At 55.5% G+C, this 15,620-nt stretch overlaps 2 protein-coding genes and 1 long non-coding RNA gene across 5 annotated transcripts; 1 reads left to right on the plus strand and 2 right to left on the minus strand.

The window, feature by feature from the left end:
- Positions 1–144: 144 nt before the first annotated feature.
- Positions 145–14,822, plus strand: LOC118651427. Its single transcript, XR_004966234.1, has 3 exons — positions 145–443; positions 12,159–12,318; positions 14,259–14,822. It is a non-coding gene; the product is annotated as an uncharacterized LOC118651427 (long non-coding RNA).
- ARHGEF25 (Rho guanine nucleotide exchange factor 25) lies at positions 880–9,914 on the minus strand. 2 transcript variants are annotated; one of them, XM_036300590.1, is made up of 16 exons: positions 9,744–9,914; positions 9,342–9,456; positions 6,875–7,089; positions 6,644–6,739; positions 6,264–6,340; positions 6,018–6,084; positions 4,770–4,873; positions 4,501–4,570; positions 4,287–4,376; positions 4,102–4,194; positions 3,880–3,930; positions 3,627–3,704; positions 3,228–3,428; positions 2,901–3,081; positions 1,527–1,738; positions 880–1,238 (listed from the first exon to the last, which is right to left on the minus strand). In XM_036300590.1, the coding sequence occupies exons 1-16, from the start codon at positions 9,840–9,842 to the stop codon at positions 1,128–1,130; spliced, it is 1,860 nt and encodes a 619-aa protein (XP_036156483.1). In that variant the 5' UTR covers positions 9,843–9,914; the 3' UTR covers positions 880–1,127. The 2 variants fall into 2 exon arrangements, with proteins under 2 accessions (XP_036156483.1, XP_036156485.1); XM_036300592.1 differs by lacking the exons at positions 9,342–9,456; positions 9,744–9,914 and adding an exon at positions 8,013–8,123.
- DTX3 (deltex E3 ubiquitin ligase 3) lies at positions 10,247–15,557 on the minus strand. 2 transcript variants are annotated; one of them, XM_036300593.1, is made up of 6 exons: positions 15,343–15,557; positions 14,011–14,075; positions 13,746–13,820; positions 12,637–13,369; positions 11,273–11,490; positions 10,247–10,937 (listed from the first exon to the last, which is right to left on the minus strand). In XM_036300593.1, exons 3-6 carry the CDS (start codon positions 13,772–13,774, stop codon positions 10,862–10,864), a joined length of 1,056 nt encoding a protein of 351 aa, XP_036156486.1. In that variant the 5' UTR covers positions 13,775–13,820; positions 14,011–14,075; positions 15,343–15,557; the 3' UTR covers positions 10,247–10,861. The 2 variants fall into 2 exon arrangements, with proteins under 2 accessions (XP_036156486.1, XP_036156487.1); XM_036300594.1 differs by having other exon boundaries at positions 12,637–13,388.
- Positions 15,558–15,620: the final 63 nt, after the last annotated feature.

A 15,620-nucleotide genomic window follows, 5' to 3' on the forward strand; every position in this document is an offset into this window, starting at 1 on the left:
GAGGCCCCTCCCCCCATTGTCAGCCAGAGGGACCTCAGCCCCACAGGGAGGCTCCAGCTCCTCCTCACCACCCCCACCCTAGCAGTCCATTGTCTGCTGAGGAAGCCCAAGTACACGTGACCAGGCCCAGGGGACAAAGGGACAGTGGCACACCAATGACCAAGGACCCAGGACAGGGAATCTGGACATGGATCTCTGCACGTTTAGCTTTCTCTGTCCCCGGAGCTGTTCCAGAAGTTGGGAGGGGTGAAGACCCCTTTGGCCTCTACAATCTTGGGTCTATGGCTTGAAGAGAAATCCATTCCTGTTCAGTGTGGATATGCCTTATGACTTCCCAGACAGCAAAAATAAGAAGACCCAGAGACTGAAGGGGCCGTGGTCTCCAGCATCCTCTCCACCTTCCCATTCTACCTCAGCTGAACATGGAGGCCTCAGAAGGAAAGGTACATTGGCATTTGGTACTTTAGCGTCTGGCTTTTGGGGGAGTAGTGGGAAATCAGATTACATTGGGCTTTCCATTGGGGTCTAGATCAGAGGCCAAATGAGAGAGAAAGAAGGGCTGGGTAAAGTGGAGGATTCATCAAGGATCTAGAGTTTCCAGTGGCCCCAAGGCCTGGACTGAGAGATAGCAACGTCCTTTATCTTACAGCCTGTGCCCTTCTCCTTTCACCAGACCCCTGCTCAAACTGATTTGAGAGGTGAGCTGATCTCTTCCATACCACTTCACCCCACTTGCCCTTACCAAAGCCTCCCCTTCCCTCTGCCAAGACAGTAGCCTCCATGATATAACAAAACCTTTATTCTCAGAAAACAGAAAAAACAAAATCAAAACCAATATTTTCTATTTGGCCCTTGCCCTAGCCCTCCCACCCACCCACATATCCTTCTTTTGTGGGGGACCTGTGATGCATGCATAGGGGTGGGAGCTGAAGGAACCTGTGTTCCCAGGACAGAAAGAAGTCTTTTTGAGTTTAGGTACCCTCCTCCAAGCTGACACCACTCCCGGCCTTGCCCACCTCCAGACACACCCAGAGGGAGGAATTCTGGAGCAGTGCCAGAAGGATTGCCCTGAAGTTCCTTGGGGAAGAGAGTAGCTGAGTCAGCACCACCCCTATGGTCTTTACCAGTTACAGCTCATCTTCATCCAACTTGGCAAGTCTGGCCTGGCAGGGAGGGGTGTTTGAAATTGGTGGAGCTGAAGGAGAGTCACGAGGAATCTGGGGGATGTCACTGAGGGCCTGAAGAAAGACTCAAATTGGAGGATCAAAAAAGTTCAGGAATCCACCCTGACTCCTCTTTTTTCAGTGTAAGCCCCTAGTGAAGCCACCTTTTGCCAGACATCTTAGATTACCTGAGACCATCAATTAAAGTGGAGGGAGGAGGGTAAAAGATGGGAAATAGAAAGGAGTAGACAGAAGGAAGGTGGTGGAAGAGGAATGATATTGGGGAGAAGGATTTGGGGATCCTGGAACAAGAGAGGCCCTCCCCATTCTACCCCTATTGCCAGGAAACATCATTCTTCATACCTGTGTGTCCAGGGGCAGGGGGCCTCTGGCCACCTCCCCTTTGGGTAACAGCAGCAGGGAAGGAAGAGAGCCATTGATGGGCCTGTGTGTGCTGACCTGGGCCCGGTCTCCAGGCCGCATTTTCCCAGGGCTTCCCACTCCAAGCCCTCCTGGCCGCCCCAGGCTGTTGGTCTGGCTCTCCCGTCTCTGGTATTCAATGGGTGATTGCAATGCTGGGGCAAAGAGAAGAACAGAAGGAAGGTTACAGCAGAGACAGGTCCTCTCCCTCAGCATTCTGCTCAGGCTATCCTCCCATTTTGCTCTCCCTCCAAAGGTGTCATCCATGTAAATTGACCTTTAGAGGATTCTGAGTTACCAATTTTTTTATTTTTTATTTTTTATTTTTTTAAAATATTTTATTGATTTTTTGCAGAGAGGAAGGGAGAGGGATAGAGAGTTAGAAACATTGATGAGAGAGAAACATCAATTCAGCTGCCTCCTGCACACCCCCTACTGGGGATGTGCCTGGAGCCAAGGTACATGCCCTTGACCAGAATCGAACCTGGGACCCTTCAGTCCACAGGCCGAAGCTCTATCCACTGAGCAAAACCGGTTAGGGCACCAATTTTTTTAAATATACTAGAGGCCCGGTGTACAAAATTTGTGCAGGTGGGGGGGAAGGGTGTCTCTCAGCCCAGCTTGCACCCTCTCCAATCTGGAATCCCTCGAGGGATGTCCAACTGCCGGTTTAGGCCAATCCCAGTGGAATCCAGGACTTCTGGCTCCTAACTGCTCGCCTGCCTGCCTGATTGCCCCTAACCACTCCCCTGCCGGCCTAATCAACACCTAACTGCTCCCCTGCTGGCCCAATTTCCCCTAACTGCCCTCCCCTGCTGGCCCGGTCCCCCCTAACTGCCCTCCCTTGTCAGCCTGATCGCCCACAATTGCCCTCCTCTCTGGCCATCTTGTGGTGGCCATCTTGTGTCCACATGGGGGTGGCCATCTTGTGTGTTGGAGTGACGGTCAATTTGCATATTACTCTTTTATTATATAGTATTTTTATTGATTTCAGAGAGGAAGGGAGAGGGAGAGAGAAACATCAATGATGAGAGAGAATCACTGATGGGCTGCCTCCTGCACACCCCCAACTGGGGATTGAGCCCACAACCCCGGCATGTGCCCTTGACCGGAATCGAACCTGGGATCCTTCAGTCCTCAGGCCGACACTCTATCTACTGAGCCAAACCAGCTAGGGCTGAGTTACCAATTCCTGAGCTATTAGTGGAAAGTGGGAATAGGGGACAAAGTGAAGCCAGGGTCAGAGGGCAGGGATGGGAGATTGGGCAGTGAGGGATTCAGAAGGGACCATGTGGAGGAGAGAGGGTGAGAACTCACCATTGAGAAAGTCCCGCTGGCTTTCCAGGATCTGAGCCACTTGCTTGATCCAGGCCTGACTAACTGCAGGGTCTGCAGTCTGCAGGACATAGCGCTGGATCCCACCCTCTGGCCCTCTGGAGGTCAGAGCAAAGCGGCATGGGTCACCTTGGAGGTTCCCCTCCAGTCCAAGGCAGCTCACCTGGATTGGCAAATAGGAGATAGTGCCCCCAAATTCTTCAGGCCCTCTCTGGCTCCTGCCTCCTCCAACAAATCCAAGAGCCAGGCATCCTCTCAGAGGCCTCCCCCTCTCCCAGTCAAACCCGTCCCTTATAGCCCCCTCCCCACCTTGATGCTGCTCTTGTACACATATCCAGGCTGTGTTCCACCTCGCACTCCTCCTCCCAAGGCCTCACTGAAGATGACGATTTGCTCAAAGAGGAAGACACGCCGCTCTCGACCCCGGGAGGAAAGAAGCCCCCCAGCCTCAGGCTCTGTGACCCAGAATGTGTCCTGGCCCAAGAGCTTCCCCTGAGCAGTCAGTTTGCCCTAGAACCAAAGGACAGTGGTCTTCCAGAAAAAAACAAGAAGAAAAAAGAGGGAACTTCTGCTCCTCCCTCCTTCCCCTGACACTCCCAACCAACCATAGGGTAGCACCAGGAGAGGACAATTCCCCATAGGACTTCCTGAATCTCAAACTGAGACAGAAGAGCACTGGTCCTCAGGGTTCCTGCTCCATCCCCATACCTCAAATCCCCGCAATCTCCCCAGGGTCATCATGTCATTACAGCGCTTGGGCACGAAGCACATGACTTCCACCGCTCGCTGGGATGCAAGTGAAGAGAGAAGCACTGTCATTGGGAAGGAGCCATGTTTTGACCCCCGCCAGCCTCCCCTAAAAACCAGACAGCTCTATACCACCCAAGGAGCTGGGGGGATCCTGGAGACTAAGAAGATAAAGGTTTGTGTGATGTGTCCTGGAAGACCTAGAAGTCCTCACCTCCAGCTCTTCAGTATCCATCCCAGCTCTACTATAATACTTGAGAAAATCCTAAGACACAGAAAAGAATGTTCAGGGAGGTCATGAGGACATTCTCAGAAGCTCTCACAACCTCTCCCAGGACACAGGTGAAGGCCTCTAGGAAGTCTGGGGAAGCCTTAGGAACCCTGAGGAGATGAAGGAAGGAAGAGCTGTCCCAGCCAGCTGGAAGGTGGTCCTGACCTTGAGCAGCAGCTGGTATTTCATGATCCTCTGCACTGGTTTGATGAGAAGATCATTGAGCTGCAAGCGGTGCCCTAGCTGCTGCCGGAGCTCCTGGACACAGGGATACACAGTGGTTATGCAGCCTGGAAAGCCTGCTCATGATGATTCTGTCCCTCTTTTCCCAAGGCACCTCAGCCACTGACCTCAAAGTAGCTGTCCCCAAATTCTGACACCACATGCTCTGATTTGGGTTTATTCTGACAGTATACCACATACATATGCAGCCGGCGCTCCTAGGAGGTGTGAAGTTTAAGCAAGAGCAGGATGAGTGAAAAGGAAGAGCACTTCCGCAGTCCCATCCACTCGCAAGCCCCCCCCCCCCCCACCTCCTCCCCACACCACCCTCTCAAGCCTCACGTGTTTGATGAATAGCTGAGCCAGCCAATCAGGATCCTTCAAACACCGCTGTAGTTCCCCCAGGAGATAGCTAGCGGGGTTGCCAGGGAAAAGATAGGTCAAATATCCCCACCCCTGCAATTTAGGGCTGTCTGCCCTAGTAATGTTCCCCTTGAAGCCTCTCCAAACCCTCCTCAGGCAACAATAGCTCCTGGGCCGTGGATGGGACGCTGAGGCAACCAGACATATGCCCCCCACCCCACCCTTGCTTTTAGGGCTCCACCACTCACTCTCGATGCCACTCGTAGATTTGCTGGATGTTCCCAAACACAATCCTGTCACGGCCTCGAAGATTCTCTGGGACCCCCTGAGCAGCCATGGTGGCCATGTAACCCTATGGGAAGTTTGGGGTGGGAACATAGGTATGTGGGGCCAGTCCTGGTGGGAACGCTACCTCCGTAATAAGTGCAGGATGTAGGGGGATTGGGAAGGTGGGACAAAGGAGCATCAAGGCATCTTTTATTCTTGTTTCCTTTTTCTTCTATTTTTTAAAAATAATTTTTATTTCTTTTTTTTTAATTTTTAATTGAATTTATTGGGGTGACATTGGTTAATAAAATTATGTAGGTTTAGGTATATAATTCTAAAAGACATCATCTGTAATATAATTTTTATTTCTTAAAGTATTACAAAGAGTATTACATATGTCTCCTCCCCCCCCCCCCTTGACACTCTCCCGGCCTCCCCTACCCCCCAGTGTCTTGTGTCCATTGGTTATTCTTATATGCATGCATATAAGTCCTTCAGTTGATCTCTTAACACCCCCCAAACCCACCCCAGGCTTCCCACTGTAGTTTGACAGTCTATTCAATGCTGCTCTGCCTCTGCATCTACCCCTGTTCATCAGTCTATACTGGTCCCCATTATTCGTTTCAACCTCACCAGGGCCGTCCCAACCTCACCAGGCCATCCCGACCTCACCAGGGCCGTTTCGACCTCACCGGGGCTGTCCCAACCTTATCAGGGCCGTTTTTTTCTATTTTTTTTTAATATATTTTATTAATTTTTCACAGAGAGGAAGGGAGAGAGATAGAAAGTTAGAAACATCGATCAGCTGCCTCCCGCACATCTCCCACTGGGGATGTGCCCGCAACCTGGGTATATGCCCTTGACCGGAACCGAACCCGGGACCTTTCAGTCCGCAGGCCGATGCTCTATCCACTGAGCCAAACCGGTTTCAGCCTATTTTTAAAAAAATATATTTTTATTTAGTTCAGAGAGGAAGGGAGAGGGAGAGAGAGAGACAGAAATGTCAATGATGAGAATCATCGATCAGCTGCCTCCTGTACGCCCCATACTGGGGATGGAGCCCACAACCTCGGGCATATGCCCTGACCAGGAATCGAACGATGACCTCCTGGTTCATAGGCCGACACTCAACCCCTAAGCTATGCCAGCCTTTGCAAGGCATCTGTTATAATTAGCCCTGGGCAGAGGAAAAGGGCTGGGTCAGGGCTGGGAAGGGAAAAGGGAGTTACCTCCACAATCTGCCCTAAGTCCTCCACATACATTTTCTCTGTCTCTACCAGTTCACCGAGGACATACCTGGGAAGAAAGGAGTGCACATCCTTGGTTTAGACACTTTCTCCCTCCTGGACTAGAAGCCCTTTCATTTCCACAGCCAACCCCAGAGGAAATTCCAATTCTCAAATCTAAAATGTGAGGGATAGTCCTCTGGGCATTGTAGAGTGGCAGAGAGGACGGGAGAGTGTGGGGACACTTACATACTCCTTTCCAGAGCCTTCTTTTTCTGTTCCTCCTCACTCTCAGGGGCTTGGGACAAACTCTCCTCCTCAGGTAGCTGAAAGAAAAGAACATCCTAGGGCAGCGGTTCTCAACCTGTGGGTCGCGACCCCTTTGGCGGTTGAACGACCCTTTCACAGGGGTCGCCTAAGACCATCCTGCATATCAGATATTTACATTACGATTCATAACAGTAGCAACATTACAGTTATGAAGTAGCAATGAAAATAATTTTATGGTTGGGTCACTACATGAGGGACTGTATTTAAAGGGCCAGAAGGTTGAGAACCACTGTCCTAGAGGAAGCAAATGGATGCCTCTTGGGTGAGGGGAGACACCCAGACCCATTTCATCATCATACCTTCGTCTCACCTCCGGGGCCCTCCAACAGTGTGGTCAGCAGGGTCAATTCTGGAAGTTCCTCTCCTGTGGCTAGAGCTGGTTCCAGCATCCAGTTCTAGGGGCCAAGGTCAAGTGCCGGAGGTCAGGGACAGTAGCTGTGTCTCCCCATTTACCAATAGCCCCCAACTTGTCTTCTCTCCCAGTGTCCTACATGGATGTCCTACATGCTTCTGTGGTGTTCCCTGCTCACCTCATATGGTCCAGCCTGGCCACCATCTACTTCAGTTTCCACACTAAGACAATGTTTGGAGTGATCCAACCATCTTCTCAAGCCACTGCTGGGCCCTGGTGGGCCGGGGGAACAGGGTTCAGAGCTGAAGCCAGAGGTGGGGCCAGAGGGAACAGCCAGACCCGAGGCAGCTGAAGCCGAGATACTCCCCTCACTGTCAGCAATGGAGTAGGATTCTAAGGGGGTGGGGAGAAAGAAAAGGGTTGATAGATATTGCTCTAGCTCCAGACTCAGGATCCCTAGGAAGCTCTGAGTCTCCTCTCTATAATGCTCATCCCTTCTTCCCAGGGCTCACTCTATTACCATCCTCATTTGAGTTAGCCAGGATAGAAAATTTCACCAGGGCACCCTTGGAAGGACAGTAAATGCCTGGCTCCCCAGGCCTGGAACCCCCCAGTAACACGTGGAGGTTCCCCGATAGCCTGAGCATGGCACAGATATGGGGGTGGGGGCAGCCATCTGGACAGACACTGGAAGCTGGGGGTGGCCATCTGCTCTCCTACAGCCCTCCCCCTTCCAGTGGGTACAAACCATTCTCTGAGAAGGGGGGTATGAAGAGCTAAGAGCACATCTGCCACCCCCAATCCCCTCCTCCACCAATTTCAGTAATCACTATCATCAAAAAAGGCATCTGTAGCCCACCTCCCCAACAGGCGCAGACCCAATGGAAGGGGCAAGTGAGGAAAGCTTATCGGGGTTATTTTTGGCCTGGGCTCAGGGACAGAGGAGCTGCGATTTTTAAGAAAGCCCCTGGTCGATCCTCTCATTCCTCATCCCTCCATCCCTCTGTCCCTCCTCAGAGCTGAAGTAGAATCTTAGCAAAAGGATTTGAGGGAAGATGCGGTTCTAGGCCAGAGGGGATGATAGAGGGTTTTCCTCAGACCTGGCTGACTACGGGAAAGCCCTGCCCCTTCCCCAATTTCCTTAACTACTTAGAAATTTGGAGGCAGAAGGGATCTTAGAGATCATCTAGTAAGTATTTCCTGGAAAATACAGGTACCGTCTCCAGCTTCTAAACCCCTAGGGCCAGGAGGAACATAAGTCCTGACCCCTCAGCCCACCCCCATTCAACGCTCAGCACTGGAGACCTCACACTCACCACGTCCCCCCCGGGCGATGCAGCAGCCGCATTTTGCCAGCACTTTTCGGATCACATTGGGACAGGCACAGCGACCCCCCTTGTGCCCCTCCCGCATGGCGCCCGGGCCCCCCCGTCCCCCCCACCCGGGCCGGCCATGCAGGGGGAATCACGGGGGGCGGGGCGGGGCGGGGACGCAGCAGGGCGCACACCCCCCCTCCCTCCTACCCCCGCTCCCGGCTGGGGCAGGGGGGGAGGGAGGGAACCGGGAGGGGGCGTCCAGGGGGAGGCGGAAGTCTAGTCTGCAGGAGGGCTGGGGGCTCCGCAGCGAGGGCGGTGCGAGCCGGACTGCGGGGCTGGGCGGGGAGGGTTTCCGGAGCCCTGTCGGTGCGGGGCCCAGGGTCCAGATGTCCAGCGAGAGGGAGGGATGGTGGGGGAGGTGGGGCCGGGATGCGGCAGCCGCTTCAGCTCCGTCTCCGGCCACTCGGGTTGGGGATGGTTCTAGGCCCGGGCAGGGAAGGGGAGGGGGGGGCGACTCCCCGAGTCACTGGCGCTGCGCGGGTCCCGGCCGAGCGGCGAGACGAATAACAGGCCCAGCCGCTGTGCCGCCGCGGGGAGGGGCCTCTGCGCCCAGCTCCGCCCTCTCCCTCGCGTTCCCCCTTTAGCCCGTGTCGCGTTCCCGCCCCAATCCCCCCTCCCCCAGGCACCACCACGTTCCCACTCCACGTCCCCAGCGCCTCTGCCCCTCCTCCGCATCCTGGGCTCCCTAGCCCGGGGGTTCCCCTCCTTCCTGCGTCTCCGGCTCTGACTGCAGAGCCCTGGGGTGGGGGTAAGCCCGTGGGGGGTCTGCACGGATCGCCCCTCCGCCTCTGCGGTGGAGAAAGCCCGATGGAGGCGGCCTGGGCCTGGGCGAAGATGGCCTGGGGTTGGGCTGTCCCTAGCCGGACAGAGGTGGACCAGGCCCCCCCTCCACCCGGTGGGGGTGGGTGAATGGGGGGCTCCTTGTGGGGAACACAGCCCAGGTGCCGCCCTCTCACCCGACCCTTCTTTCCTCCTGGCCCGGGACTCCAGCCGAAGCTAATCACCAATTAAGGCGAAGTCCTGGAGCCTGGGCTGGCGAGGGGCCAGGGGTGGGGCGCGGGGACACTCCGCCCGCGGGGGCGCGGGCCGGCTGAGTGGGGGACACACAGCAGGCTAGAGGGCGAGAAGAAGCGCGGAGGTCTCAGCGATGAAATGGGTCTCATGCGAATTAGATGCGAACCTTTATGCTAATAAGGGCAGCATTTTTTCTTCACTTGCCACTTTGCGCAGGATGGCAAACTGTGCCCCACCCCACCGCCAGCTTCTTACCGGGCAGCGGAGACCAAGCGGGGACCTCAGGTTCGCGCTCCCCTCTCTGACCCCCCTCCGTACAGGCAGACTCTGGCTCGGTCCCTTCCGGCCCGAGGGGGCTTCTCTTCGGAGGCTGCGGGGACAGAAGGATCGTAAGGAGCCCGCCCTTCGCGCCCGGCCTTCACCTTCCCCTTCCCCTTCTCCCTGCTGTCAAAACCCACATTGTTATGAAAGGGTCGCCAGGGCCGGGGTGGAGGGAACGGTTCACCCAGAGCATGGCTATGGCCCTCTTAATGGAACTCTTGGATTCCTGCGGGTGCCCCGCAAAATTTGTTTTTGCGAGTAAATTGAGTTGTGGGGTGCAGCCGTCCTGAAACCCCCTAAAGACCGCCGAACCCCACCACATTCGCCCTTTCTTACCCCCTCCTGCCCGGGTAGGGCGCATGCGCGCAGCATGCCCCCCATGACCCCCAGTATCCGGTCAGTGCGGCCAGGGGCGGGGCGGTCCGGGGGCTTCATGCTGGACCCCTACCCAGCTCCAAGTTTCAGGCCGAGGGGTACGGAAGCTGGGGGGCTCGGAGGCCTGCGTGCGTCCGGGGAGTTGCTGCTGACGAATCCGCCCCCTGCCCGGCTCCGCCCCCACTCCCACCCCAGCCAAACTTTTCAAAAGGGATAGGGTTGTTCCTTCCTACAACCATGGTGCATCAACAACCCCCTCTAATACTGATTCCAAGTCGAAGCGTGACCAGGGGCTTCGCAGTGTTATTGTGGGTCGCGCTAGGTACATGCCGTTTCCCCAGGCCCTGTGCAGGCAGAGCCCCCGGAGGCCCACAGGGATTTCCTCATCCACCCCCATCCCCTTCTCAGCAGGTCCCGCTCCCCACCCCACCCCCACCAGCCCACAGAACAGAACGGGTGTGGCATAGAGTTGCATATTTTACTTTATTTTTATTAAATTAAAAGCTACAGTTTGGCGGCAGTTCCAGAACAGGGTAAGGAGGCTCCTTATAGGGGGCAGAGAAGAGCAGGAGACAGACTGACAAACAGAGACACAGGAAAGGACAAGGTTAAGGTAGATGGGGAACTGGTTAAGAAGAACATACAGGGCCGCTCCATGGGGGCTCCCAGCAGCTGATGCCCCCTCCCCTGCACCGAAGTTCAGCAGTGGAACGGTATGGGATGGGAGTGGGCGTTCAAGACCCCTCCCCTCCCCTCCCCACCCAGGTCCTCACTGGAGCACAGAAAGACCAGAAAAAGCCAAGGGCAATGGAAGGGGCAGGAAGACTGGGAGTATGTACACCAGAGGGAGCAGAGCCTGAGAGACAGCCTCTGCCAGAGGGGAGCAGCTCACACTGCACTGAAGCACTTGGCCTGTGGGGACAGAGGAAGGGATTGCCCCATCCCTCTCTGAACTCCTCCCCAGTTCAGACAGGTCCCCTACTGTGTGGTATGGGGGAGCAGAGGGAGAGAGGAGAACAGAGGCTTCTGTTGGGTCCTAGTGGAGGACAAAGGCAGGGGCCTTGGCAAAGGGATGTCCTTCAATCATCTGTGATACCCTTGGCTCTCAGCTCCTCTTGCACCCGGGTCAAGTAGGTGGGATCTGGGTACCCAAACCTGAAAGCAAAGAAAAATGAGGGTCAGGGTTAGCTGTTCAGCTTTATCCCCATGCTCACACTCCTTCTGGGTGCCCCATTGTGGGCCCTCTGCTCCCTCCCCTAATGTAATCCAAATCCAAGATAAATTAGCCCAATTCTGCTTATTTTTGCAGGTTAAACTGGGCATATCAGGACCAGGTTAAATGTAGGAGAAACTGGGATGGAAGAGATGGTTGAATAATTTGGGGCTGGCCCACTCCAATTAGGAGGCTCCCAGAGAGGGAATTGTTGTTCTCTCAGTGGAAACAGACAAAGGGGAGGAGCCAAGTAAAGGGAAATGAAGAAGTGTCCCACAGCTGGGGTCCCCCTGTGCAGCTGGTCTTGTGGTGGATGTCGTTCCAGGTGATGACATTCGGTCTCCCTGTGGTCATTGACGTGCCAATAGTGAAGGTGAGACGCTGGTCAAACGCCTTTCGGAACAGGGTCAGCACCTTGTTACCCTCAGGGCAGTCCGGGAGGTAGGCCACCCGAGTGGTGCCAGGATACCGAACTCCTGGGTTTGGGTGTTCAGCCTGGGAGGAGGGGGAAGCAAAGTGGGCAGTGAGTAGCTGGACATCTTAAGACCATGACTCCAATGGAGGTTCATCCTGGCCAGCCTTTTGTCTGTGCACACCCAGCTAAGGCTGACAGGGCAGCGACAGGCTGACAGCCTTTCAGGCAAAGAGAGACTCTAGGGCAGTGATGGCGAACCTTCTGAGCTCGGCGTGTCAGCATTTTGAAAAACCCTAACTTAACTCTGGTGCCGTGTCACACATACAAATTTTTTGATATTTGCAACCATAGTAAAACAAAGACTTATATTTTTGATATTTATTTTATACATCTGAATGCCATTTAACAAAGAAAAATCAACCAAAAAAATGAGTTTGCGTGTCACCTCTGACACGCATGTCATAGGTTCGCCATCACTGCTCTAGGGTCTGGGCAGCAGGGGCCTATTCCTGGACAAAGTCCTTATTGTTAAGAGGCTCTTTCTCCTGGTCTCAATCCTTCAAGTCTCAATTCAGCAACAAATGGAGTACCAGAAGCGATGGAAGGTAACTGGTCCTTACTCTTTGGATAACTCAGCAGAAATGTGAAGACAGGCTAATTTATCTTATAGCCTTCCCTTCCCTACCTGAAAACACTCCCAATGCTTTTTCCACTATCTAACCTATTCCATTTTTCTATTCTTCTTCAGAGCTTCCTCATCCCTCTGCAAAGCAGAACTGGAAATTACTCTTTGTCAAGCAGGAAGTCACCTGTAGGCTCTTGACCACTCCTATTTTAACCTGCTGTCATCAAGGTTTTCCTCTCCCATAAGTCTGGAATGGAGTAACACTCCCAGCTCCGGGAAAAAGGTTAGATCCCTTCCTGCTGTGCCTGCCTGCACCTGAACCATCATCTTTACAGAATTGGAAATAGTATTTAATTCCTTTCTCTGATACCTGATTTTCATGTGTGCCATGGAGTTGTGGGGATGGAAAAGCTGGGCCTCATGGGACCTCCTAGCTCCAGGGCATTGAGTGGGAAGGCATATAGCAAAAGGCACACAGTGGAAACAACAAAACTGTATCACATCTCAAAACACACTCACCCTCGCCTAGCTTTCCTAGATCAGAGAAGGAGCTGGGGGAGGGAGGGAAACAAAGGGTAAAGGCAGGTGGTAGTCTCCTTACCCCCTGGACACCGGGCGGGAAGACATACTGGATGACGATGGTGCCATACTTCTCATAACTGGGCAGTAGGAGTGTGGCATCCTTAGAGACCAGCATCCGTCCATTCTGGGGCTGGTTGCCTACCAGCTGCCCATAGAAGCGGCCACACATGGGGCAGGCCTTTTTCACCTGCAGGGCCCGGGTGATGCAGCCTTCACAGAAAGAGTGCCGACACTTCTCCAATGTCTTGGCGTTCTGTATCTCCCCCAGACAGATGGGACAGGTACTCTCCTGCTCTTCTGCTTCCTCCCGAAGGCGAGGAGGAAGAGGAGGGGGCAGGGGAGGAGGAGGAGGAGGAGGAAGCCCCCGTGCCCCTGGGGGCAAGAGTGGGGCTGCTCGGAGAGGGGGGGGGCCCGGGCGGTGCAGCTCAGGATGTTCCCCACCACCGCCCAAAGCCAGGCAGCCCATAAGCTCCCCCTGCCTCTGAGCTTTCTTCAGCTCTTTCTCTGCCTCTTTTAGCAGCCCCTTAAGAGCCTTCCTGGCCAGGTAGAGCCCATTGGGAGGGGCGGGGGAAGGGCCCTGTGGGGAAAGCTGGAGAACATAGATGTCAGAAGTCTCGCCATCTATGAGGATGGACACACGATGCTCTTCCCGAAGCCGGGCCAGCCGGGCTGGTGTCTCCTTGCTTAAGAAGTCCCACACAGGCTTGGAGACCGTGACTTTGGTCTTGCAGGTGCCTCCACAGGCTGCCATTCTGGAGAGGACGAACGACACTGCCCCCAGGGTGAAAGGGACTCAGGGTGGGGGGGTCCCCCATTTGACAAACATCAGTGCCTCCTACTTCAGGGTCCTTTCCAACCTTGTATTATCTCTGCTTTCTCAAAGTCCAGCACCCAACGAACTCCTCCCCCAAGTTCATTTTCTGTCTCCTCTTCTCTTTCAAATCCCCAGCACCCACTGAAGAGCAAGAAAGTTTCTATAACATTATTATTCTCATCTAAACCAAGCATCGGTCTTGGTTCTCTTTCCACTCCTCCCAAGATCATAGAAACAATCTGCCCCTCCCCACTCTGAGTGAAAACTGGCTTTTGTAAAAGGGAGAGAGAATTTTGACCCTCCTTTTTGCTCACTTTGATCCTGAAGACCTTAGAAATGGCATGCAGGCTCTTTCTCTGTCCCTGGTCCCTACTTGTAGGCGGTGTGACCTGGTGGGTGGACAGGAAGAGGAGGGAAAGTGAGAAGCCCCTTGCCCCATTCCCACATGCCCAACCCAACAGCCCACATAACAAAGATGGGAACCTGGATGTAAACTACTGGGAATGGGATTGCTTGGCACATAGAATGGAGGAAACCAATTTAAAGGTGAAAGTTGAGGTTCCCTTGGGAGGCAGATACCTTGAAAGCCCATGGACCACAATAGCGGCAGGAATCCCTCTATTTCCACACTCAGCTGACCAGGACTGGGGAGGAGGGGGAGAGTAAAAGGTTATGATGACAAATGTTACCATCTTCCTCAGTCAGCCCAGAAACAAAAGAAAAACTCCTCTATTTCCTCTCCTTCTCCATGGACTTCCATCCCCAGCCTCTCCCCAAGTTGCTGAGAAGGAATTTTAACATGCTAACTTTCCTTTTTTCTTCCCCAGCTCTGAGGCTCTCAAGAAAGCCCAGGGAACAGAAAAGAGAAGTCAGGAGGGGAAAGCCCACACAGATGGAGGTTTTCCTTGCCACCTCCCTCAGATCACATGGATGAGGTATTCCCTATGTTCCCCATCTCCCCGCTGGCTCCACATTTCCAAGCAATCCAGCCGCCCTTGCTGGGGAGCCTTCCTTGAGAGCCACCCCAGTGTCTTCTACAGGAATCTGTCGGGAATGCAACTAAGTGGCAGCAGCCCCTGCAATCAAGTTCCCACTATCGCCTTTTAAACCAGCACGCCAAGTGCAAGTCTGCCAGCCACTGGTCTGTATTTGGGGGGGGGGGGGGGTGTCACGCAGGGGCTCCACTGGAGGAGTGTGATGTGCCCCCAGTCTTGCCATGCTCAGCTTCAGAGCTGTCCCTACACCACCTCCCAATGCAGCTCAAACAGAAAGAGGGGCCACTGGTGTGACCTCAATTCCTTGACTGGTCCCAAGGGGAGCAGCTCTCCATCTGTGCCACCATCCTAGTTCCTCCAAGGCCAGAAGGGAACAGCTCCCTCAGCTCACGCTGTCTACCCAGGCGCCCCCCCCCCCCCCCCCCATCAGAGGGAACCCAGGACCTAGGCGATCTGGCTCCAAGTCCTGCTGGCACAGGACAGGGAGGCGGGGCCGCCGGCAGCGCGGGTCCCGGTGCCTCCGGGGCAGCCCGGGCCGGGCGGCCGGTCCCTCCCTGCGGGCCGCACTGGGGGCGGGGCGCCGCGAAGGACAGGTCCCCGGGGGCGCCCCGGAGGCTGCGCCCCCTCCCCCGCGACCTCCCGCCAGACGCGACCCGGAACCAGCTCCCCGCGTCCCCGCTCGCGGAGCCCCTCCAGTGGGTGTGGGTGCTCGTCTGCCCGACCGCGGCCCCCAGAACCCCCAAATGGAGGCCAAGGCTGGAGGATGACAGGAGGAACTCCGGGCGTGAGGGGGTCCCCGGCGCCGCGCGCGGGACAGGAGGCGGAGGAGGGGGCGCAGGGGCCGCGGGAGAGCGCGCGGGGGGCGAGCGGGGCCCGGGGGGCGCGCGGTGGGTGTGGGGGCGCCGGGCTCACCTACCTCCCGTCAGCGCCGCCATTGCCGGTCACATGACTGAGGCTGTTGCTGGGATGACGGCCTGGGCCTTAGCAACAAGGGGGGGCACCGCGAAGGTGGAGGGGGCTGTGCAGGGGTGCGAGCCGAGGGGAAGGGCGGGGACGGCACCCCTCCCCGGCGGCCGTCACCGTCTCCTCTGACCCCCGCCTCCCTCGAGCCCCTGCCCTTCGCCCCCAAAACAAAAATGGAGGCTCCGTCCCGGGCTGGGGGGGGGGGGGGCGGCGTGGCGGAGCGGGGGTCGG

The sequence above is a fragment of the Myotis myotis genome, unplaced genomic scaffold, assembly GCF_014108235.1.
Source record: "Myotis myotis isolate mMyoMyo1 unplaced genomic scaffold, mMyoMyo1.p scaffold_m19_p_3, whole genome shotgun sequence".
In the NCBI taxonomy this organism is placed as follows: Eukaryota; Metazoa; Chordata; class Mammalia; order Chiroptera; family Vespertilionidae; genus Myotis; species Myotis myotis.

Coding starts and splice junctions, on each gene's coding strand:
- ARHGEF25 (XM_036300590.1), bottom strand. CDS start 9,842: ATGAAGCCCCCGGACCGCCCCGCCCCTGGCCGCACTGACCGGATACTG. Junction 6,341..6,643: donor GCCCCGGAGGTGAGACGAAG/GTATGATGATGA, acceptor CTTTTCTTTCAG/CTACCTGAGGAGGAGAGTTT. Junction 4,195..4,286: donor TTGGGGACAGCTACTTTGAG/GTCAGTGGCTGA, acceptor CCCTGTGTCCAG/GAGCTCCGGCAGCAGCTAGG.
- DTX3 (XM_036300593.1), bottom strand. CDS start 13,774: ATGCCATTTCTAAGGTCTTCAGGATCAAA. Junction 13,370..13,745: donor CTAAGGTCTTCAGGATCAAA/GTGAGCAAAAAG, acceptor CGTCCTCTCCAG/AATGGCAGCCTGTGGAGGCA. Junction 11,491..12,636: donor TCCCGCCCGGTGTCCAGGGG/GTAAGGAGACTA, acceptor CCCTCCTCCCAG/GCTGAACACCCAAACCCAGG.